We start from the raw sequence: 26,200 nt of genomic DNA on the forward strand, positions 1-26,200 counted from the left end.
AATTAGGGAGGGGCACCCGTCGGGGGTGCCCGCTCTCCCCCCTGTTGTTTGCACTCACGATCAAGCGGTTAGCGGCACTGATTAGAGATGCCCACAGGCATAGAGGGATCCGCATGATGGGTCAGTCTCAGGTAATATATTTATACGCTGACGATGCATTACTATACATTCGAGATCCTGAGCAGAACCTCAGGCCAGTTATGAGCAATATCAATAAATGTACACTATACACTGGCTATAAGATAAATAAAACAAAATCTGAGTTATTTCCCCTCATGTCCTCCACAGTACAGTCTGCTGACCTCAGGGATTCCATTGGGTTCCTCAACACTTTAAGTATTTGGGGATTAATGTTTCTAGGACCCAGAAGTCTTTATATGCTCATAACCATGAGGTCTATCTGCAACAGTTGACCGCCAAGTTCAGAATATGACTGGAGCTTCCGATTCCGTTATATGGACGGATTTCGTTATTGAAAATGGTGGTGGTATCGGCCACCAGGGGGGCGCACGGATGGTGTCCTCCTCCGTGTGAGCTCCGTCCCCGTAGGTCTGCGAGGTGACCTGAGCCCCTACCCCGCGACCGCCCCCACGGTGAAAACAGCAGAGAATCGCGCATCGGAATACACCTGCACCATCGTGGAGAAAAACCGATCGAAATCGGACCCGTGAAGCCCAAGTAAACTTCGAGTGAAGTTCCTCGCCGGAGATGGCACGAAATCGAAAGCAAACTGGCCGTACCAGCGAGTGGGCCCAGCGGGAGACCGGCACGCACCCCGTGAGGCGCTGACCAGCGAGCCTCCCCTCGGCCCTCAGGGGTGCCCCCGAACGACGCACGGCGTGGACCCCCCCAGTCACGCCCCCAGCCCGCGGATCATCGGAAAATAAGGAAGACCCCGCTGAGAGGTAAGCTGCGCCTTCCACTGTACGCAGCCCACACTGTCCGCCGTGACCGCTGTACATCCGAACACTGCGGCCTACGTGCAGGGCCCCGGCCCTCAAAGGGACTAACTGGGAGGCGCGCTCTGGGGCTACCATAACTTCTCTGAACACCTACAATGCACGTTACCACATGCAAAACGGAGAAGCACGGGGCGAGGTGAATCCCCACAACGTACAGTCTTCTACCGGCCCCCCCTCCTTATGGACACATAGCATTTCGGCCCGCAGATCATCTGCTCCTCCTAATGCATAGGGCAAGGATCCTTCGGACTGAGGGTAGGGCCCCCGAAACAGGGGCGTGTGCCTCCTCGGATCCCTGGTATTGATTGGAATTGAGACCAAGGAGACCCCTTCCAACCTTGCCCCTACACCAGGGACCCTTCATATTTCGAAGGTTATCTGCTGGAACGTGTTGCCAACTTGTTCCTCCTGCAGGGTGAGCGCATCACTGCTAACAGACGACTAAGAACCGTGTGGGGTCGCAGCGCAGTCTGAGGGGTAGCCCTCACATCCTACCCTCGCCTGTCCGTACCCGAGACTTGGAGGTGAGGCACCCAAGTATATGCAGGCCAAAATAAAACTGGCTAGTTACGCTTACGCTCCCTCCACCCACACACTCATCACCCCCAAGATGGCGACGGAACGCGTGGCACACGGAGAGACAGCAGCCACGAAAGGTGACATAGCGGCCCTCCTGACGGAGATAAAGAATATGGGGGCCAACATAGGCGGCAAGATTGACAAAATCACCCAACGCATAGATAAGATTGAGGACAGGTTGGAGGGGGTAGAAAACAATCAAGCCTCCATAGATACTTTGGAAACACAACTCGAACACAGGATCACGGATCTCGAACAGCGGGAAGAGGAATACAGACTTAAGATGGATGATTTGGAAAATCGGGAGAGGCGGAACAATTTACGCTTTTTTGGGATCCCGGAACAGGATGGGGAGACGGAGGAGAGCCTGAAAGCAACACTTCATGATATCATCAAAATCTTGGCGGCAGATGTTGAGATTGATGAACCAAGAACAGAACGGATCCACAGAGCGGGTGGCCCACCTGGAGGCCCGAGATCGGTCCTCGCCCGCTTCCACAGATACCAGGACAAAGCAAAGATTCTCGAGAAGGCAAGGCGTGGAGGGGTGATCACTCTCAACGGTGCCCAGGTCACCATATATCAAGACCTATCTGCCATGACATTGGCGCTGAGAAGGATGTGTGGCCCCCTGACAAAATGGTTGAAAGAGCGGGACATCCGATATCAATGGGGATACCCCTTCTCGGTCTCTTTTGAACATGATGGCACGAGAATCAGATTACAGTCGGAGAGGGAAATAAAGGCCGGCATCTCCGATCTTGTCGATCCCCGTGAACGAAGAGAGGATGAAAACACTCCAAGCAACGAAGGGCGAGATTGGAAACTCCGGGGACCTAAGAGGCAAAGAGTCAAAGGGTCGAGAAAGTTTCGGAGAGGTAACAACACCCCGGAGGGGGACAAGTGAGCTAGATCAGCGGCAGCTACCTTGACACTATTAGTATGTTTGAGATAAGGGCCGCTTTCGGCCCAACGCTAAAGTTATTTTCGATGGTTGTAAGTTGGGGTGAAAGGGGAGTTGGGAGGGGGGGGCTCAGATTTATGTGGTGTTTATTGTTAATTAAAGGACCGCGCGACGATGGTCCCTATTGGTGGTTCGCTGCTAGTTCAGTGAATTTAACTGGACCTGCTCAGACGCCGACGTATGGGGGGGGCGTGGGAGAGAGAGGGAGGGATCTGCAAGACAAGGGGGAGGGTACAACTATTACAGAACTTTTACTCGCTGCTGGGATGGGAAAGACACTAAAATGGTTGAGGGAACGGAACACAAGATATGGCGAGCCATTGTTGTGAATATCGCATTGTCATATACTGATGGCCATTTCTGATGCGAGCATACGAGGCCCCTTGAAAGTCGGGACGCTTAATGTGAAAGGCCTTAACTCGCCTACTAAGAGGTCGTTAGTCCTGCGGGAATTCCGAAGGGCTAACATTGATATCCTACTCTTACAAGAAACAAAGTATATGAAGGGGGAGGAGAGGTCTATTCTGGGGAAACGTTTCGGCATGGAATTTTGGGGCTCGGGAGCATTGCGAAGAGGGGGAGTGGGAATCCTTATCAGAAAGGGACTTAATTTCCTTGTCACCAAAACCTGGTCAGATGCGGAAGGGCGAGCTTTGCTAGTTGTGGGGACTATTGGGAAGGTGGATGTAACGATTGCCACAATCTACTCTCCCAATGTAGGACAGCTCCGATTCCTCTCTAAAACTGTCCCCAAAATAATGTTGGAAGCCACCTGCCATATTATACTAGGCGGAGATTTCAACCTATGGGCGGATCACGACTTAGACCCGAAAGCGGGACGCCCAGACGTCGATGTTTCTGTGAGAGGAGAACGCAGTGATTTTGCAAACATGATGCAGGTCTATGCGCTAGTAGACGCATGGAGGATGATGCATCCTGATGAAAGAGGGTATACATTTTATTCACCTCCACACAGTACTTTCACCCGAATAGATTACATCTACCGTTCACGAGAACTGAACAATACCACCTCACACTCGGGGATTATCCCGATAGCGTGGTCCGACCATGACATGGTCACAGTCGATATACAATGGGAACATCTACCAGTTAAGGGCGGGAAGTGGAGATGTAATGAGGCCCTATGGAGAGACCCCGTCTTCAAAGACGAACTTGAAACAGAGATCAAAGAATACTTTAAAGCCAACGATACCGGGGAGGTCTCTAAACAGAGTGTGTGGGAGGCGGCCAAGGCAACCTGGAGAGGGATCCTCATACGGAAGGGGGCTCGGAAGAAAAGGGAAAGAACCCTTATTGAGAATAAGCTCCGGAGTGAAATATGTCCTCTTGATCGAGAAGCTAGGGCGGGGGCCACCACGGACCCTGATAAGATCCAAGAGGCCAGGAAAAAACGGGAAGAACTCTGCCACCTAGAACATGGTCAGATAGCACGTAGGCTACACCTACTGAAGCAGAAATGTAATGAAAAGGGAGATGAGGCTGATGCGCTGCTAGCGGCTAGACTCAGGATGCAACGGGCAGAACGTATGGTGAAAGAGATTACAGACTCAACCCCTGACCAGGCACAACCTATGCCCCCCATTCCAGAATTGTTCGCACATTTCTACAAGTCCCTATACACTTCAGAAGTAGACCCACACTCACAAGAAATAGACAACTACCTCGCTAGCATTGCTCTTCCGAAAGTTGCAAGCGCTGACTCGGCCCATCTTGAATCCCCCATAACTGAAGACGAATTACACGAGGCGATCAAACGACTTACACTGGGCAAATCCCCTGGCGAAGACGGTTTCACTGCCGGCTTCCATAAAACCTTTTGTACCCTCCTGGCTCCATTCCCGACCACCCTATTTAATGAAATCCTTGACACAGAGATTGTCCCCGACTCATTCGCCCGAGCACTCATATCAGTCATTCCCAAGGAAGGCAGAGACCCCAAATGTTGCAGATCATACCGCCCCATATCCTTGCTCAACCTTGATGCCAAACTTTACACAAGAGTCCTGACAGCCAGGCTAGAGATCCACATGCCACATCTTGTCCATCCCGACTAGGTAGGGTTCATAATTGGACGACAGGGTGCAGACACCATGAGAAAGACTCTCCATTTGGTTGAAGCCTCCCAAACTATGTGCAACGATCCTGCCTTACTCTCCATTGATGCTGAAAAAGCCTTCGATCGTGTGGAATGGGGCTTCCTTGCCGCAGTCCTCCGTGCTATGGGAATAGGGCCGAAATTTAGAAGGGGGATAAAAGCAGTCTACACCTCTCCAAAAGCCTCAGTGTCTGTCAATGGGGAATACTCGAGATGGTTCGAGCTGAAACGTGGTACCCGGCAGGGATGCCCCTTATCAGTTATCCTCTTCGGCCGCTCCGTAGAACCCCTGGCCCAAAAAATGCAACAGGATACTCAAGTAACAGGCATGCGTCTAGGGGACGAGGAATACAAAGTAGCGCTATATGCCGATGACCTACTCCTCCTTGCGATGAACCCCACTACATCCATTCCCAGGGCTGTGTACCTCTTTGATGAATACGGCCAAGTATCCGGGTTCAAGGTTAACAAATCTAAATCCATCCTTTTCCCCCTTACAGGGACCAATGGATACAAACACGGAAAGATACCAGTCCCTGGGCCTTATGATTGAACACGAGAAAATGAAGTACTTAGTTATACATGTCACAAGATCACTAAAAGATTTATATGAAGCCAATTTCCCTGCGCTCCTCCAAAAATTTCACGCAGACCTTGCCCGATGGGATAACCTAACCATATCCTGGTTGAGGCGTGTAAATGCGATAAAAATGACCTGTCTCCTGAGATTTTTATACCCCTTTCAAATGCTCCCCATTCAGATGCCACGTCAATTCTTTACAGAAGTCAAGAAGGTGATATTAAAATTCCTATGGCAAGGGAAAAAACCCAGAATTGCGCACTCCAATTTGGCATTACCAAAAGACAAGGGTGGAGTGGGTCTCCCAGACATCCGAAAATATTACGAGGTAGCTCAATTACGTATTCTTATTCCCCATCTTCGTAACCAAAAAACACCCCAGTGGATTGCTATGGACAACCACTACCTGTCCCCGGCAACAATCTCCGAATGGCTATGGTCCCCTAGGAAGAGGGTACTGAAAAGATCTAAGACACACCCGATGTTTGTAACCATATGGGACATATGGCGAGAGAGTAGGGATATGGAAAAGATTACCACATGGCCATCACCATTGAGTCACCTCTGGTCACCGGGCATGAATGACCAGATCCCCAATGTGGAAAGGTTTCAAGCGTGGTATGAGGCAGGCCTGGAGAGGGTGGGACAACTCCTAAAGAAGGTCTCCTTCATTGCACTCCCTGAACTAGAGAAGGCACTCGGAATAGGCACACTGTCTGCATTCCACTTTCTGCAGATCAAAGGTGTATTGACAAAACCAGAATGGAGGGAAATGCTGAGCAGGGAACTTACCCCGTTTTAAACCATACTCGACTCCAGGACGGAAACAAAGGGGTTAATATCTGCCCTGTATAAAACACTAATGGAAGCGAGAAAGGGCTCAACAGAACCGCTTAGGTTAAAATGGGAAAGGGACATGGGCGAAGACATCGACCCTGAGGTATGGGATAAGATATGTAGGACAGCACCCAAGGCCTCGATATCATGCCAATATAAGTTGCACTCGATTAAATTATTGAATAGGTGGCAATATGACCCGCACAGGCTCTCCAAGATGTATCAGCCATCTAGTCCAATGTGTTGGCGGGGATGTGGGTCTGCGGCAGATTACTGGCACATGTGGTGGGGCTGTCCTCGGGTCAAAATATACTGGAATGAAGTCCTAGGTTGGATTAAGGATCTAGACAGGATCCAACGAACAGCGGACCCTTTCTTGATCTTATTTGGTCTTGAGAGGATCGAGGATGAATTGAGAAGGGTCACAGACATAGCTGCACCACTGTTGCTAGCTGCAATGGCTCTATTGACCTCGAAATGGAAATCCCCTGTAACCCCCACAGAAAAAGAATGGGTTAATGTGACCTCCAATATGTGTATCATGGAAAAAATCATGGCATCTATACACGGGAAAGCCACACAATGCGACATCTTATGGTTAGAGTTTGACAACAAATATATGCCTAGCGAATGACCAATACCATGAGTAGTGAAACATCATGTTAACCTCCCGAACAAGGTAGGCCTCAAGGTCTGACAGACCTATCAACCAATCCGCCAAACGCTAGACAATCCATCCCATGGTGGCAGCTAATAAAGTCTTGTGGGGTGGAGGGACGGAGGGAGGGGGGGGGGAAGGGGAGAAGAGCGACCAATGCTTGTTGACATGGTAAAGGGGAGTTAACTGTTGATGGAACGGAATGCAAGAATTTTGCTGATATATGAAACTAAATCTCAACAGCGCTTTCTATTTGACTGTAATACCTGCTTTCTCGTTATGATTGTTAACTTTGGTTGTATCAGCTGTGATCTGTTTTGATATAAACTCCAATAAAATGAAGTTTAAAAAAAAATAAAATGGTGGTGGTACCCAATGTAAGGAAACCATGGTATCAACAGTAAGACGACAGACAAAACTGATCAGAGTTCAAGGGCGTTTTTTGAACTTCAATTGAGTTTATGCCTATCTAATCCTAAAACTAAGATGGGAGCAAGCTACGACCATCAAAATGATAATAATGCAGTTCTAGTAGAGTCTTGTCAAAATAAAAGGGCCTATAGTAATAAACCTATTGCCAATCCTTACCTCTAAATACAAATGGTGTGGGAAAAAATAGTTATGCAAAAGAAAAATGTTCAAGAAATGATATGTCCGGATATTCAAGCCGTTGGCTTCTCTTCCCCACGTTTTCAGCACAGGACAAGGCACGCACCCGCTTAGCACAGTCTCTGGCTTCTCTAGCACGAGGATGCAGTTCAAATCTCAGTATCAGGGCCTTCTGTACCAAAGTCTCTTTGCCATTCAAAGTCTCTTACTTCAGAGGGCCTGATATGACAAACAAACATTCAAATGTTCCTTTCTCCTCAGAATTCTCATGTACAACTTCTTGGATGATTTTCAAATCACTCCAGGTCCCCCTCTGCCGGGCTCAGATCCACTTTAACTCAAAATCTTCAATTGGTCTCCCTCTGCCAGGCTTTGATCAGATTCATGTATTTTTCCAAACGTTCTCTATTTCATCAAGATTATAAATGTTCGACTGTGCGCAGGTATTTGCTTGACCCGTTGCAGGACCACTTTTATTCACGTTTATTCGCTCTCTTTCAATTTGTCTCCCTCTGCTGGGCTCGGACCAAGTTCAACTACTTTCGTCACTTCTCAGCTCGATACTTTACAGAGACCTTTGATTGAGCATCCATGCAGTGCCAGACCACTATGTCAAAAGTATTATAGCTTACTTTTAAAGTTCAATCACTCATCAGCAGTTCAGCTTTACTCAGGCTTCCCTCAGTCGGGCTTGAGTCTGTCTTGGTTTCAACAGTTTTTATTTTAGACACCTTCCATCACAACTCCCCTTTCTCCTTCTCTGTCGTGTTTTCTAGAACTACAGGTCCCACAATGCAACAGTCACTTGTTATGATAATTACTTGAAATGTCACAAACCGGGCTCTCTCCCATTGTACACAAGAACTCACCTGTTGTCTTGGCCTTCCTTCTTATCAATCTTTGCCTTTGCCGTAGGTAGGGGCCTCTGGTGCCGGTCTTGCTCCTCCACTACTCCCCCGTTCACCCGGGAGGGGACCGGGCAGCCTCTAGGCACGACCGGGCAGCCTGTAGGCACCCGTGGCTGGAGAACACACAGTTCATTGTAGAGGGGAAGGGTTTGGAAGCCTTCACTCTCCACCTCCACCTCTTCTCCCTAGCAGACCTTGCCGGGAGCTCCTGCTTTGCTCCACTACCGTCCCTCCACCAGTCAGTCCTGGGCTGAAAAGGATCTGGGGTTCTGCTCTCTGCTCTGTGGCTCCCTTCGTGTCTCGCCTTCTTCTCCTGACTCAGACTGCCAACGTTTAGGGATACTCTGCTGGTCTCAGCCGTGTAGCCTCCCCGTACCAGTACTGGGTCTGGTTCACTGCTTTCTCAGTGCTTGGGCTTTAGGTAGGATCCTCTGCCGACTCAGCCTTGCAGGCTCCCTCCTGGTGTCCCAAGAGCAACTGCCCCTTTTTGCTCAGCAGCCTTCCTTTATACACCTGGAAGATGTTAACAGGCTGCAGGTGTTGGGTCAGGTTTGGGTCTGCCTGACCTTGTCTGACTCCATTAGCGGGACAGCCTACTGTCAAGGTGTGATAGTCTGTTTTCTGTTTCATAAGGGTTTTTTCCTTGGTAATCCTTATACTGTTAGTCCCTCTCTTCTTCGTCTCTGTCCTTGGGTATTTCAATAGGGGAATGGGATTATGGGAATTGTGGTGTTCTATAAAAAAGGGATAAAGATGTTGTAGATTTTCGTCAGGAAAGGGCGTTTGAATGTAGGGTTGTTGAAAAGTGGGTTTTGAGGAAAGAGGGGTAAAACTCATGTTGGCATTTAGGGATGGTTTTAGTTTTCCCTGATCGTTTCGACTTTTTCTTACAGAAAGGTACTGGGGTATGATGGGACTCTGCTGACAATATCCCTTGACAACTGAGGGGATGTCGGGTAGGGGTGTATCGGATTGGGAGGAATACCATGTCTCTCCCCGAGGGCGTGTCTTCCAAGGGCCCCCTGCCCAGGTCATCCTCCCTCGCTCGTCCTCCCCCAGTGTTGGGATCCAAGAGCGATGGCCCTCCCCTGGCCACCTGTACAAAGCACACCCAAATAGCCTGGGAGAAACGCCTCAGGTTTCTCACACCAAGTTGCTATATTTCTTTTCCAACATTCCCATATGGCCTGGGAGGGTTTTCTTTAACAAGGTTAGATCACTGGCAATAGCGTTTCTCTGGGTAGATGGCGTAGCTAGGATTAGCTGGGAGAAAATGACTGAGCCGTATGAGCACAGGGGTATTGTAGCTCTTGATTTCAACCTATATTATGTGGCTGCTCATGTTCAATTTGCTGGATTCTTGTATGCTGGTGGGCCAAGAGTGGTACATTTACTGCTGGAACAATATGCAGCGTCACCTACTGCCCTGAAATCGGTCATTTTCTGTGACCGTTCTGACGACTCCTGCACTTTTTACCCGGTTAGAACCACGATCAATGCCTGGTCGAGAATATTCCGTAAACTGGAGATCAAAACACTGTACAGCACGACGGTTCCTTTATGGAATTTCCCAGGCATTCTGTCCACATTTGATAAGGCGCTCAAAAGGTCCTGGGATGTGTTGGGGCAGCTGACGATGTGGGACATGTTCTCGAAAGGGTTGATTTGTGTCTCTGGAGGACTTCACCAAAAAGTTGGGTAACGGCCCCCTTAGGGTTCTACATTACTACTGTATGCAGGCTGAATTTCGTAGTCAGTGGCCCTCTTTCCCAGCTGAACCAGAAACCCCTGAATGCATTAGGAACGTTTCTCGCGCTCTGAAACGCCTGTGTATGAGCATGATAGAAATAAAATATCAATATCAATTACTGCAATAGTTGCGGGAGATGGTATTAGGCGTGCCTTGATCAGATTTTAGAACCTGCTTCAAACTCGCCTTAAATCCAAAAACCCGATACAAGCCCAGTGGGAAAAGGATTTGGGGCTTGAAGTGGAGGATCATAAATGGGTAGATGTTGTCAGTTGACTACAGCAGTCTTAATGAATGCTGGTCTCAGCCTGATGCAGTTTAAGATACTGAATCATTTGCATTGCACCCTGGCCAAGATGACTAAATTCTCTACAGGAGTGAGTGGTGACTGTAGGAAGTGTGATAGGGCACAGGCTAACTTGTTTCATATGTATTGGGAATGCCCCCCTATTCTAGTGTTTTGGTGCAAAATTGCAGCGATAGTGGATGATATATTAGATACCCTGCCATCATTAACACCTTTCAAATACTTGCTGGGCGGCATAGGTAAAGTTTCTGTTGTCAAATGTCACTTCTTTAACATTGCATTTGATGTAGCAAAGAAATGTATTCTTAGGCACTGGAAGTCCAAATATGCCCTTAGCAGTGAGGAGTGGCTGCGTGAACAGATATTTACTAATGAAAGAGAGGAGGGATATGTGCTTGCGACTGCAGCAACTTGTAGACTCAAAGATGTATGGAATCCACTTAGTGTATACTTAGCAGGTGATCAGTCTGATGATGGGGGTGCATCAGGGGGAACTTCTGACTGTACTGGTCTGTAGAACTTGCAATGTGAAGCTTTGTGTGTATAACAAAAGGTCTCTTATTGTAAACTGTGCTCCTGACACATATAGCGAACTAGAAAAACAATGTTATGTTCAATAAGTGGTGCTGCATCTGCCGCTTTTTGCATGTCTGTCTCAGAAATAAAGTTTTTTTTTTTTTAAAAAGATACAATATCAATACAAATCTAACTTATTGGAAGAAGGACCCTTTGCTTAAAGTAAGAATTCTTCTGATTTAAATGCATAAGGTACCGTTAAGACATGCACAGATAAATGATGTGCTAGCTTCTTATATGCAAGAGTACTCAGTATATAGTTTTTCAGCTTGCATCCTTTACAAGGTCATTTCCTTATTACCAATATAAGCCGTCAGTGATCTGACATTGTATCAAATATTATGGCCACTTTAAAACAGACTACCCTAAGTTGAGATTGTATTGGATTCGTGGAAAAATATAAGCTTAAATGAGGAGTCGCAACAATTTTAGGATACAATGAATTGGTTGCTTGTATGTGAAGACACACACTATGGAGATGATTGGGAAATGAGAGGAACATCCTTAGAATAGTCAGACATTCCTTACTGTACTCATAGACCCCAAAGTAGTAGAAAATCTAAATGTAGTGAGACCCAAAGGTTGGGGGGGGTATGAAGAAACGAGACTTGGTCTGAAGTTGTCCCGTTAGGTGTACTTTCTGGTGTCTTTTTCTGCTATTGCAGCTATTAAACATTTAATGGACTAACCTCCCGTAAATCATAAGCCAAGTTGAGTTTTATTTTTGTCATTTGCGGAGCAGTCTTTGATCAACCTATATATGAAGCTGAAAAGCAAAGTGCACCCTTTCTTAATGAGCAGTGCTGCATTATCTATTGATATTTAGAGAATGGAAACATTTGGTGGTCCCAATTGCAACTGCTCTTGGTAATTGCAATTGCAGTAGTAAATATTATCTGCATACATCAAAGCTTACTGAAGCCCTTCAGCACAGGAGAATCGAGCAAAAACTGTGGATATGCATTTCTGCAATGGGTTCCAAATTCGAACGGTTATGAAATGTGATAATCCCTTTTATTTGAATCAAATGACACCAAAGTAAAGGAATATAACTATACTAACCTATGGTTAATGTGGGTATTAGGTTATCACAGTCAATGTTTTTTTTGTCAATTCTCTGTCCAAATAGAATTTACTGATAAGCATATATAGTAACGATACCCAGCTCATTTTCAGGCCACCCTCGGCCTCCTCCTCTCCCTCCCTCATCTCTGACTGTCTGTCTGCTATCCAGGAATGGTGTGCTGCCAATGACCTCTGCCTTAATGCTAGTAAGACTGAGATCCTACTCATCTGCACACCCACTCCCTCCTTCCCTGCAGCTCTCTGGCCGGCCTCTCTTGGCCCTCTTCCTGCTCCTACCTGCAAGGCAAAAAACCTCGGGGTCATCTTCGACTCCACACTCTCCTTCTCTCCTCATATATCTGACGTCTCTAAGAAGTCACATTACCAGCTGCACCTCCTCAGAGGTATTCTTCCCTTCCTCTCCTTCCCCCAGAAGCTCACTGTCTCCCGAGCCCTGGTTCTCTCGAAGCTGGACTACTGTAAGAGCCTCTATCTTAATCTGCCTGCCTCCACTCTCCGCCCTCTGCAACTCATCCAGAACAGAACTGCGAGACTTGTCCTTGGCCTCAAGCCCAGGGACCGTATCTCTCCAGGACTGAAATCTCTACACTGGCTCCCAGTGGCTGCGAGGATTAAGTTCAAAACCCTCTGCATTGTCCACAAGGCCTTCTGGGGCTTGGGGCCTAAATACCTTCAACTCTCTCTTCCTAAATATCTTCCTTCCCGAGCCCTACGCTCATCCGTCTCCAACTCCCTCAGGGTCAGCCGCTTCTCGAAGCAACGAGCTGGGGGTAGATCTCTCTCCGCGGCAGGGGCCTCCCTCTGGAACAGCCTTCCTGCCTCCCTGAAACTTGAGGAGAACCATCTCCGGTTCCGGAAGCACCTCAAAACCTTCCTCTTCACTTCTGCTTTCTCTCTCCCTCTCCCCTGCTAAATTCTTCACCAAAACTGCACTGATTCTGCAACTGGGCCACTCTCACCGACCTCGGTCCTGGGCCCAGTCACTCTTCACTTGCACTGCCTCCCTGGCAACCCCTGCACTGCGGGACTGTCTCTGTATCCCTACAGCCCCCCCCCCCCCAGCACTTGTCTGCACTTACCTTGCACTTGCCACCAACTGGCCCTATTTATTTATTATTTTATTTCTATTCTACTTATTTGTACTGCACTCCCCCCCCCCCCCTTCCCCTTGCACTTTTTCCCTTCCCCCTACCCCTGCACTTGCGCGGTCTGAATGACACCTGGCCTAGTAGGATCGTTGTCTGTCTTCCCCTTGTTCCCCCCTCCCTGCCTCGTCGCGCCTTGAAACACTTGTGTATAGGCGCGTTACAAATGCTATATCATATCATATCATATCATAACACAACACAGTCATCCTTAATGGGACATTGCTTCTAATGGGATTTTGTTATGGTGGTCGTCAAGAAGGTATTTTTTCAGCTCTTCATTAATGCAAATTATATCATGATTGTGTTTATTCCATTCTGTAGTTTGGAAGAAAATATATTTTCAAGGCTTTACTAGCATAGCATTAAAGTTGTAAATGTGTTCAGTTTAAAGTGGAGTTGTATGTTGTTCTGCAAAGTTTTCATTAAGCATCTAGATTAGCTGATAAGGGGCTTTAGCCCAAATGTGTTGTGATACTAAGATTCATCACAAAGCACACCATACATATCTTATTTCTTTTTTTACCCCATGACTCAGATGAAACTCAGAAGACTGCTAAGTCTGGCACTCTGCAAGGAAGTTCGCTGGATGCTGTTTATAATGAAATCATAAATCCACCAATGTCAAAGGAGCCAAAGTTTACCAAGTGTGCAATTTGCCCAGCTGAAATCACTGCCCAAGATTCATTGACCACAGTTTCTGCAGTAGAAGAAATAACTGATCGGAATCCACCACCTTTAGGAGACAAATCAGGATTTAAAGTTGGAGCCTTCGACCAAACTGCAAGCGAAACACCTACCTGTCCCATTGTTGGAAACAAAGAGCCTCTGGTGGTCACAGAACATGTTGAATTCTTGACAGAAGAAGCAATCCGATGCAATTGTCTTAGTGAGGATGACATTCGAAAAATCCCTAGGTTTGCTTCATACAGCCCTGGCCACCCAAGTAAGGTATAATTCATACAATTACAAAATTGTAATACAAAATCATAATTAATCATTTACAATGTTATAGAATACACACTTTTATTGTTGCATTCTGCCCAAGCGCACCTATACACGTAAAATTTATAAGCACCATTATTTCAAATTGAATACTTCAGTGTCTGCCAAAATCACATTTAAGTGCAACCATTGTAATGGTGGGGCTTGTCATAGACACAAAGGGGGCTCTGGTCACATGCAGCCACCAGCCATTTTGCCATTTGCAAATGACATGTGTTGAAATGATTGCTATACAAACAATACAGGGATAGTTTTCCTTTAGAAAGTTACACCTCAACATTGGGGTATATTGTCCTTTCTGTTAAATATATACATGGTATCACACAAAACACAGGATATGCAGGGCTTTCATTATGCCAATTACTATTTGCACTATTATTGTGTACCCCTAACACTCACCCTGACTTGATGAACACCCTCTCCCTAATGGTGTTGAACAGCCCTAGATAACGCTGTGGCGCCGCCTATCTAAAAGGGATAGGTCAGTAGAAACTCACACTGCTGCTACAATGAGTTTGTTATTTAGAGCAGTTTTTGCTTATGGTTGTGCAACTCAAAAACTAAAATTGCAGTTTGGGTTTATTGTTCCCGTCCTGCGTTCATTGGTTTGTCAGGCAGTTCATGTGGGACTATATGTCTGAGTGACCATTTATTTGCCCTCTGTGAAGTGTGTCTGATCAGCTCAACGATATATATTCAATAAAAAAAACATACAATCTAGAGATTGTGTCTCATGTGAGTCGTCTCACTATTAAGAAATTGCGTACATTTCTTGCTTAAAACACAGGGCCACATTACGACGCTGCCGGTCCGGAAAGAACAGTGGCAGTAAAACCGTTGCCACCGTTCTTTCCGGACCGGCTGAGTCCTGCAGGCAGAAGGTGTCACTCCCGCCAGGTCTGACCTGGCGGGATTAACACCACCCGCCTGCAGGCAGACATGGAAAAACCGGGTCTGTCATAGGCGGATCCAGTGTTTCCATGGTCCCCATCCCCATGGAGTCCTATGGGACTCCATTGGAATGGGGATTTACAGAATTCCGCCTCCGGAATTACTGGATCACCGGGGTTGTAATGCCCCGGTGATTCTGGCAATCACAGAGGCGGAATGGTATTATGGGTCCGGCGGCAGCCTGCCGGTTTTTCCGGCACGGCTACCGCCGAACTCGTAATGATGCCCAGTATGTTTCTTCTTCCACTGTTATAATCCCTCAAATTATCGTTTTTATGAGTTTAAACAGGGTAAGGTATAGCACCACTACTGTATCTTAAATAAACTGCAGTAGTTGTTTGTTTTGTTTTTCATTATTCTGTGTGTCGCCCTTATTTAGAAGACATCCAAAATGTCTGGTCGACCGGTTTCAATGACATCACCTTTTGTGTGTCATCTTCAGGACCAATTTCTTCACTCTGAGAGACTACATCTGTTCACCCAACAGATATGGCGCAGCATATTCTATAGGACAAAAATAGAAAAGTGAATGGTGACTTCTCATGGGTCGAGTAGGGGCATTTGTTATTTTACTTGTCTTATTCATCTGGGGAGAGTCATTCTTGTGACATTAAAAGCAGGCTCCCCCTGCCCCGGGGTCTGGGAGTATAACATTCCCATTATTCTTAGTAACTTTACTTCTGCAACAATTGACATTAGTACCTGTTTTGCGTAGCTTTCACACATTCCTGGTGTAGATCAAGTGTGCACTTCGCAATCTTTGTGGATACTTTGGCTGCTCCAAAACAACCACGCAAAGTTCTCTCTCTTGCGCTGTAAAGGAACATGGAGAGATAGAATTTTCCATCTCTTCTGTGCTGATTTTAATTAATCACAAGAATCTTTTTCTAGCACTGTTATGTGTTGATTTTACCTGGTTATCACTCTGTTGCAACGTTGTAAGCATCTACGTCCGAAAAAAAACCTGAGTTGTGGGTATCATTATCTGTTCCAATATTTGAGGTATCCCATGTGAATGTATGGTGGCCTAAGATCCAGGCAGTATCGTAATTGAGTATTGTTCAATAAATTGCATTGCCTGAATAATACGGCTCCTTTAGAAGATGGGGTCTGTAACAGAGTCCCATCGATGAGGCCGGAAAGTGGGTTAAGAGGGATCCTAGGACAGTGGAGGCCACCCACTCTGTGATTCCAAATCCAAAAGTGGTATACAGGCAATCCTACATATCCTTTCCCCCTTGCCACAGCTTCATGCTCCGAGCCAATCATGTTCCCTATCAGATGTGGAGAGCAGCACACTTGTGCAGCATTGAAGGGCTCAGTGGGCTATGGTTTGTGAATGGAAGCTGTAATTGTGGCTCTGAGCTGCATTCCATGAGGTGTGAGGTATAAATGCTCTCTACCTTTACCTCCACCTTGCATATGTTCAGGAAAATGCCTTGCCACAGTCCGCAAGCATAGGGGACTCAGGAACCACTGCACACAGGAATAAAGGGAAGATGAAAATAACCACATTTAAGAGGAACCATGATGCAGTCATGTTGTCACCATGATCTCCAAAAAGACCAGAGCCCATAATTTAGCCCTTGTTCCACAAAACCACGGACCAACATGGAATCAATCAGGCATGAGCAGTTTCCCCAGTTGGGCGTGTGAGACAAAAGGCCCTCACCCAGTAATATAGCCTAAACAAAAATTGTACACAGGCGTTTATGCCACAGAAGGAGTCCTAATTATTGGCAGGCCCTGTGTATAAAAGGAAGCCAGCTTCGAGAGGGTGTGTTGGAGTTTGGAGACCAGGCGGTAGGAAGGAATTGCACAGAGAAAGCAAGGAGAAGAGGAGAGGAGAAAGGGCAATGTAGGTACTGGAGAAGGGAAAGCGCATGGAGGCGCGGGAAGACCAAATAAGGAGGAAGGTATTGAAGAAGGTGAAGGTGGGCCTGGATGTCTAGAGCGAATTCTCAACCTTGACCAAAACAAAAATGCCAACCAATCCCTAGAGGCCACAAATACATGAAGCCAAAACTGGGGAGCAGCTAGTGATCAGGCCTGAGGAAATGTGGATCTGGGCCCGAAGACTGACAGAACAAAACCTGAGTAAAAGTGCACTCTACTTTTCCCTCCACCTTGCATATGTTCAGAAAAATGCCTTGCCACAGTCCGCAAGCATAGGGGACACAGGAATAAAGGGGAGATGAAAATAACCACATTTAATAGGAACTATGGTGCAGTCATATTTTATTTTATTTATTTATTTTATTTATTTAAATTTATATAGCGCGCAAGTAACCCATGGGCATTGAGGCGCTGTTACTTGCAAGAGCTTAGTTACAGGCAAAGAAGCATTCATCAGTACATTATGTATTCAACAGGCATAGAGCTGCTGTTTTGGTTGGTACAGTTGGTCATTACAAACAGTTTAAGCACTGGAACATAGGAGATGTATTCAGCTGGTGCGAGGAATCTTATGGTTTTTATGGATTTGCGGAAGGTGCAAAGGGAGGCCTCACCTCGGATTATAGGAGGTAGGGCGTTCCAGTGAGTGGGTGCGAGATATGGGAAGCTGGAGCCGCCACCTCTGGCTTTTTTTACTAATGGCACAGAAAGCATGTTAGTATATGGTGATCTGGTTGGCCTCGTAGTAGAGACGGGGTGGATCCTTTGGGAGAGGTAGTCGGGGGCAGTAAGGTGAAAGCACTTGTGAGTCAGTGTCAGCGTTTTGAAGATGATCCTTTCTTTTATTGGGAGCCAGTGTGCTCGTTTTCTGGCTTCCGAGATGTGTTCTCGTTTGGCAATGCCTTGGGCTGCCCGGAGAGCGCTATTCTGAATGATTTGTAACCTCTCTAGGTTTTTGTTGGATGTACCTAGGAAGAGTACATTACAATAGTCAAGCCTAGATCCAGTGATGGCTCTGGCTATGTTAGTGCAGTTCTCTTTGGAGAGAAAGGGCCTGACTGCGTTGATTAGTTTGGCATGATATGCAGCTGCAGAGGCTATAGCGTTGACTTGTTTAACCATGGATAGGTTGGAATCTAAGTAGACGCCAAGTGTTTTGACTGATTCTGAGACAGGTATTTTGATGGAGTCTATGGTGAAGTGACTGAACTGGGAGTCTAGATTTTTCAGCGTGTCGGGTGAGCCTACCAGGAGGAGTTCAGTCTTGTCTGAGTTGAGGCATAGTCCATTGTCTGCCATCCAGGCTTGGATGGTGTTGTAGAGGTTGTTGAGGGTCATGGAGTCAGTGCCGTAGTTGCCAGTGAGGGTGAGGAGGATCTGTGTGTCATCAGCGTAGTTGGTGTATGAAATGCCCATGGCGTCAAGGATGAGAAAAAGGGGTCGTGTGAAGATGTTGTAGAGGGTGGGTGAGAGGCAGGAGCCTTGGGGCACACCACAGAGTATGATAGTAGGTGAGGCGGATGCTAGGTCCGAGAATACTTGCATGGTTCTGTCTTGTAAGAAGGAAGTGATCCATGCTGTGGCTTCAGGGGAAAATTTGGCCGTAGAGGAGAGGTGGTGGCATAGGACGTCATGATCCATGAGGTCGAAAGCCGCGGATAGGTCAAGAAGTAGGAGAAGTGCTGGTTTGCCCATGTCTCTGGCATCGTCCATTTGGTTTTTCAGGTCAAGTAGGGCGGTTTCGGTCCCGTGTCTGGGGCGGAAGCCTGATTGTCGGAGTCCTAGGAGTTTGTTCTCTTCAATGAAATGTTGAACCCGCAGGTATGCTGCTTTGTCCAGTATTTTGAGGAGGAAGGGGACAGTGGTGATGGGTCTATAGTTGTTGGGGGAGGTGGGGTCGAGGGTGGGTTTTTTTAGGAGAGGGCGGACCCAGGCTTCCTTGAGGGAGGCAGGGACTTTCCCTGTAGCAAAGGAGGCGTTTACAAAGGCTGTAAGGAAGGGAGCTAATGCTTCGGCGCAGTCTTTGATAATGGTGGCTGGGCATACATCACCTTTGCAATTGGAGGGTTTGATGTTCCTCATTATGTTGGTGATGTCTTTTTCTAGAATGGGTTTGAATGAAAAGGGTTGGGGGGTGTCCGGGGCTGGTGGTGGGACAGGGGTGTGTGTGTTGGGTAGGGCTTGCTTGGTGGCTAGTATTTTGTTTTGGAGCAGACTCAGTTTATTTTTCATGGCTGCTTGTATATCATCACACCAGGCCTTGTCTTTGGTGAAGTTCTGGGGGACAGGCGCGGGTGTCTCTAGCTCCCTGAAAATGGCAAAGATTTCTTTAGTGCTGGATTGGGCTTCAGAGATTCTGGATTCAAAGGATTTGGCCTTAGCTAGGGTGATTGCTTTTTTATATCTAGTGGAGCATGATTTAAAAATCATCTTGTCTTTGTCAGAATGAGACATTTGCCACTGAGTGAGGGCATCCTTTTTTTGAGTGCGGAGTGCGAGGAAGTCTGGGGTGAACCAGGAGTTGGAATGGGTGGTGGGTTTGGCTTTGCGGGGTTTAAGGGGGGCAATGGAGTTAATGGCTGCTTTGATGGCAGCTTCGTAGGCTGTTGCGAGTGTTTCTGGGTCTGTGGAGAAAGGGGGTCTGAAGGCTGGGCCTTGGAGGAAAGGCAGTAGCCTTTCCTTAGTGAGTTGGCGGGAGCTTCTGGCGAGGCAGGGTGGCAGTGGCAGTGGTTGGGGTGGGGGGGTGGTGGAGCAGGTGGTGAGGATGCTGAAGGTGATGATGTGGTGGTCACCATGATGTCCAAAAAGACCCAAGCCCATAATTTAGTCCTTGTTCCACAGAGCCACGGACCAACATGTAATCAATTCAGGCATGAGCAGTTTCCCCAGTGGGGCGCGTGAGACAAACGTCCCTCACACAGTAATATAGCCTAAACAAAAGTTGTACACAGGCGTTTATGCCACAGAAGGTGTCCTAATTATCGGCTGGTCCTGGGCATAAAAGGAGACCAACTCTGAGACAGTGTGTCAGAGTTTGGAGACCAGGCGGTAGAAATGAATTACACAGAAAAAGCAAGGAGAAGAGGAGAGGAGAAAAGGGCAATGTAGGTACTGGAGAAGGAAAGCACATGGAGGCGGGGGAAGACCAAACAAGGAGGAAGGTATTGAAGAAGGTGAAGGTGGGCCTGGATTCCTAGAGCGAATTCTCAACCTTGGCCAAAACAAAAATGCCAACCAATCATTAGAGGCCACAAATACATAAAGCCAAAACTGGGGAGCAGCTAGTGATCAAGCCTGAGGAAGTGTGGATCTAGGCCCAAAGACCAGAGTAAAAGTAAGAGTAAAAGTAAGCGCTTACCAGATGCTCTTTTCCCGATAGTGGTGGAGTTTGCCATTCTATCAGAGAAATCTGAAAGAGTTCATCTAAGTAAACAGGATGGAAAGCATGCTTGGTCCCAGTCAGAGGGAGTGCCTAGAGTGATAATCCAGTGGTTTGTGGGACTAGCAAAACCACAAAGCAAACTAAATAAAACCGGCTGGTAGAGAAATCCTATGCTCTCTAAGACTAGGAGATCTCTCGAGAAAACTTTGCCTCTGGCAGGCACTAACACGTTTGGGGCCTGTACTAGGCTTTTGGTTGGCAAGGAGCCTGCTACCAGATTAGAATTTACGCCACCCTGTGTCTGGGGGGTTCTACAATGACTGCAGCTCAAGTTCACCTTTTCCTTCCCTCCTTTTAAACTTGTGAAGTGCCATTTTGCTTGGTTTTCACCTCAGTATTGCATATACTAAAGTACTTCCTTGCCTAACCTGTTCACAATCTACTTGGGAAGTGTTGCTGGTGTGTTCTAGAGTCTAAACCTGTATAACTTGTCCTTTCCCTCTCTTTTGAGAAATTGATAGAGTGCCATTTCTGCTTGGTTTTCACTGTGCGTTTTGCTCAGTTTTCACTCTTGCTCAAGCTTGTCTACAATTTAAATAGGGAGTTGTGCATACTTTTCTTCACTAATTTAACTTGCTTTGATAATAGTGATTTGTGTGTGATCATCAGAGTGTATAAAATAAATATATATATTCTTTTTGATAACAAGCTTTGGTCAGTGTTTCCTTGTCCCATAGTACTGTAGTCCTAATGTGTAAACCCTGAATACTGCTCATCTCCCTCTTGAGATAAGTCTGACTGCTTAGCCACAGCTACCAACTAAATCTTTGTGGTACAGACTGATACCAAAGGGAATTTATTGTTCATACCTGTAGTCTTAATCTTCTGTAGTGCTCCCTAAGGGAACTGCACAGGATTCTGCCTAACAAACACCACCACAATGTTCTACATCAGGAAGCAGGGGGGCACCAGATCCCCAGACCTATCCAAGGAAGTGCAGGATCTGTGGCACTGGGCCGTCGCCCAGGGGATGTTCCTGGTACCCTTTCATCTGGCAGGAGTGAAAAACACTGTCGCAGACTCACTCAGTCGGGAGCTGCGCTCTTGCCACGAGTGGGAGCTTCGGCAGGATCAAGTGATCTCCTATTCCAATGATGGGGCAGTCCCCAGATCTACCTGTTCGCGACGGCAGCGAACACCAAGTGCCGGAGGTTCACCAGCAGGTTTCCCCAGCTGGGGAGCATGGCTGATGCATTCTCCTTCCCCTGGGACGGCCTGTTCCTGTACGTGTTCCTGCCGTTGCTTCTGCGACTCATCAGTCAACTCAGATGGTCCTGGTGCAGGATGATCCTCGTCGCACCGGCGTGGCCGTGGCAGATATGGTCCCCGGACCATCTGCACTTGTCAGCGTCCCCCCCCAGTCAAACTGCCGACGGACGCGGAACGTCTCGCCAGGGAAAGAGGCGCCATCCTACATCATGACCCGGGATCGCTGAACCTGCAGGCCTGGCTCCTGCAGCACTAGAGTTCGGAGGCTATAATATCCCAGTGGACTGCAACAAGGTACTTGCAAAGGCCAGGGCATCCTCGACTCTTAAGTGCTACGGACATAAGTGCAAGCGGTTCTCTGTCTGGTGGCGTGCACAGAAGATCAACCCTGTACGGATTACGGCCCCTCAAGTGCTGCTGTACTTGCTGTCGCTGACCAAGGCGGGGCTGGCGCATGCCTCCATCAAGATCCACCTAGCGGCTATCTCCTGCTACACCAGAACTCTGGGGCGGTCGTCGCTATGGTCTCACTGCCTGGTGAAGGAGTTCATGAAAGGACTGTTCCGCTGGTTCCTGCCGCTGAAGGCTCCGGCCCCGGCGTGGGAGCTCAACGTGGTGCTGACCAGGCTTATGTGTCCCCCATTCCAGCCCTTGCATTCGGCACTGCTGAAGTTCCTATCGTGGAAGACAGCGTTTCTTGTGGCCATCACCTCTGCACGGTGAGTGGGAGAGATCCAGGCCCTCTCATGTAAACCACTGTACCTGACATTCCACCAGACGAGGGTAGTGCTGAGGACGCACCCCTCCTTCATGCCCAAGGTGCCATCGAACTTCCATCTCAACGAGCCCTTGGTGTTACCTGTTTTGTTCCCGTCGCCTTCGTCATCGGCTGAGAGGACCTTGCACTCGCTGGATGTGGCTAGAGCGCTGAAGTTCTACGTGGACCGCACAAAGAGTTTTCGGAAGACCTCACAGCTGTTTGTGAACTTTGGACCTCTGAACGAAGGGAAGGCCCTCTCGAAAGCTTCCATTTCCAAATGGCTCTAGGGCTGCATCATGCACTGTCACCGGTTGGCAAACCGACCGTTGCCCGGCTTTCCGAGAGCGCATTCAACCAGAGCGATCGCTGCTATTACGGCGTTGTCTGGTGTGCCCCTGCTGGACATCTGCAGGGCTGCTATGTGCAGGTCGACGCACACCTTCACGAGATTCTACTGCGTCGACCGGGATTCCAGGGTCGAGTCCAGAGTTGGCCAGGCAGTGCTGCGCAACCTGTTCGCTTGAAGGTGAGCCTGGTGAGGAGGTAAGAGATGCTTAATGTTGTGTTGTTGAAATGCTTAATGTTGAGCCTTGCCACCTCCCGTGGTTGTGCATGTGTGCACTGCTATGTATTCTTGTATTCATGAGCATGTGAATCCATGCCAGACCCCATGCTGGAGAAGGAACAAGTGACTTACCTGTAACTGTTGTTCTCCAGCATGGGTCCGGCATGGATTCACATGCAAACCCTCCCTCCAACCCCCTGCAGCTCTTCTCTTGGTCCTACTGCCACTTTACGTGCTACCAAACCTGAAGATGGCTGCCAGAGGAGGGGCTTAGGTAGAGGGCAGTCATTGGCTGGGAGCAGTATGGCCCATAGACCAGTCATTGGTTATTAGTAGAAAGACAGTTCAGAAACAAAACTGAAACTGATTTTTTCTTTACTGGGGATTCCCAGCCTGACAACGGGGAATATTCATGAGCATGTGAATCCATGCCAGACCCATGCTGGAGAACAACAGTTACAGGTAAGTAACTTGTTCCCTAGCTTTGTAGGCTAGAAGTCCTGCTCCTCGGCTCCACCTCCGAAGACCCCGAGTGGAGCTTCAGTCCTTGGACTAGTGGGACCAACTAATCACAATGCTTTCTCAAGGATCCAGCCCTTCAGAGCCTTCAGACGTGTCCCTGGACTGCCCGGTGGACCGACCAGCTCTCTCGTGGGCTACTTCGCCCTTTTGAACTGAAGTCTGAAACTTTGGCAGTAGCCAGCTTATGCCATGTCGCCTACTCCCCAAATTTCAGCTTCCCACCTTCACGGGAACCTGTCCTGGAGCAGCTGTTGTGACCGCGACCTGAAGAATCCACAAACCTGCAACTTCTGGTCATCTCTCACTGGAACCAATGGTGCAAGATCATGTCCCCAGACGATCACAAAGACATCTGGTGGTTAGGTAAGGATCAGCGTGCCTGTCTCTACCCCCCAGTCCTCCATAGGATAACATTGAGATCAAGTACTGTTGTCTCTATCTTCATGGCATTCACCTTTTGGTCATCAACCCTGAGGTCGTGTATTCTGCCCCTGGCTTAGCCTTGGGTCTGGAAGAAAGGATAACACTGGATTCATTGAGGGGTGCTCACCCAAATCACACTCTCCTGAGACTAACCATTGACTGATCATCCACATACCTTGATTGGGTTTTGGCGAACCTCTGAGCTTCCTGTTCATCATAACTACTGTGACCTCCTAAAATATGTGCACCAGGCCAGATTCTAGAAATCCATCTTAACAGCTGGTAGGATATTTGCTATAATCCCTTTGCAAGGAATTAACAATAATAACAGGAAGGAGTTTAGAGATAATGATTTTATGTGATATTACAAAAAGCGATTGGATCAACTGTAATGGTCTTATGCAACCTTAGCAATAAATACAAATCAGACGGGTCAGATGATGTACTGTTCATGCATCACACACCTACACTTCCTGTCAGAACTTATAGGTCTAACTTTGCTCTCTTCTCACTGGCAGATCCCCCACCCTCTGCTGCTTGAAGAAGAGAGCTTTACAAGAATAAGATGCAACATTTTAGCAGCACCAATCACCATTCGCAATATTTTGTTGTTTTTTGTCTATTACCTTGAAGGTTTTGTTCTGAGGAAGACGAGACTCAGTCCTCTTAAACTAGAGTCATCTGGCCGTCGAAACTACTAATCTAAGGATTATTGGGTGACCTTTTTGTCATTTTTATTTTGTCACTACAACTTGTAGTTGACTCAATGCACCGTAGACTTAATGCACTTTGATTCAATTTAATGCACTTTATGATCAATGCATTTTAATTGATTCCATGTATTTCAGATTTGGTTGACTTCTATATTTCTGGGAAACCTTATTAGATGCCTTGGAGAGCTACAGCCTCATTCCCCTTGACGCTTGGGTCACGCGGAGGGAGTCCCTCTTTAATTTTACATTGGCATATATTGTACAACAAGTTTGCACAGTTAGATTTCAAGAATTAGTTTCCATGAGGCCTTGTGCTTTTTAATCAATATTTGATGTTTTACATGAATTACAGCTAGTACATTTATATTGATAGTTTTATATGGTCATTATGTGAATAAAGATTTATAAATTGTACATTTGTTTGCCTCTTTGTTATTTTGACCCAGTCTGCCTCCCAACCAACCATTAGAAGTCAACAGTGTCTAGGAAATATCATCAATTGCAGAGTTCTGTGTGACAGAACCCCCCTTGTGCTTAAGTTTCAGTAGCTTCCCCCTTGTCCGCAATGAAGGGGACACCCATCCTTTTGTTATATATCCCCCACCCTCACCAACTGTCTCCAATGAACTCCTCCCTGCTCCATTTACCCAAATAGCCCCACAGACAAATTGACACTACACCAACCAACCATAACCGCAAAGTAATAGCGCCACCCTCAGTCCAAACATTCACTAGTCCCACTTGCACATCTTCACACTCTTCATTCAACCACCCATAGTCACTCAGTCCCACACTTCAACCTCTGCCCTACAAACAGCATCCCACTACCAATTCATCATGATAAACCCAACAGGCATAGCACCACTCTGTAGCCACTCCCTTGCTAGATGTACACACCCCTACAGCATAGAAGATGCACCCTACCCAATCCTCATCTACCCTTGGATTGGCGCATCCCCACCCTCCATACAGCCCCGTTCTACGCAGACATAGCAAAATCTGGCATTCCAACTACTCCCACTGTAGGAGAGGCATAGTATCACATGTATGGCACTGACACAAAAGGTACAATTTGTAAAAGTTTTATAATAGTTTCTGGGTTTGGAAAAACTCCTACTTTGCCCTATAACTAGGATGGGAGTAGACTCAACCATCAAATAATAAATAAAACGGTCCTAGTTGAGTCTGTCAATCAAAATGGCCTATAGTAACAAAAACCTAATGCCTGCCATATCTCTTGTACAACAAGTGTGTTAAAGGAGATATGTATGCAAAGGAAAATCAGTGTTCAAATATAAAGAATAAATGTGGCTGAGTCAGCTCTCCTCCCCACGTTAGACAGCACAGAGTAAGGCGGTCCCCGTAGGCAGGATAACACACTCTGGCTCGGGTCCTTAACACAAAAGCCGGTCAAAAACACGGATCGCGGCCCGCCAGGCTTTCCACATTAAAGTCTCTCCTTCCAGTCTTCCAAACAATGTTCAACCAAAAGTTCACATTGGTCCCCCTCAGTCTGGCTTAGACCTCAAAACAAAAGTTCAACAATACTTGCAGGGGGCTCCCTTGCCCAAACCTATTTCATATCCTTTAGGCCTTCCCTTTCCCTAACTTATTAAACTTTGGGTCTCCCTCAGTCG

The 26,200-nt window shown here is 47.3% G+C and overlaps 1 protein-coding gene across 1 annotated transcript in view; it reads left to right on the top strand.

Annotated features, from left to right (window-relative positions):
- RBM41 (RNA binding motif protein 41) overlaps positions 1-26,200 on the top strand; it is a 263,207-nt gene that overhangs the window by 197,816 nt on the left and 39,191 nt on the right. The window contains exon 5 of the mRNA XM_069613048.1: positions 13,616-14,028. Within this exon, the coding sequence (XP_069469149.1) occupies positions 13,616-14,028 (413 nt within the window). The remainder of the gene's footprint in view (positions 1-13,615; positions 14,029-26,200) is intronic.

Source organism: Ambystoma mexicanum, chromosome 5p, assembly GCF_040938575.1.
Source record: "Ambystoma mexicanum isolate Mex_15411 chromosome 5p, UKY_AmexF1_1, whole genome shotgun sequence".
NCBI lineage: Eukaryota > Metazoa > Chordata > Amphibia > Caudata > Ambystomatidae > Ambystoma > Ambystoma mexicanum.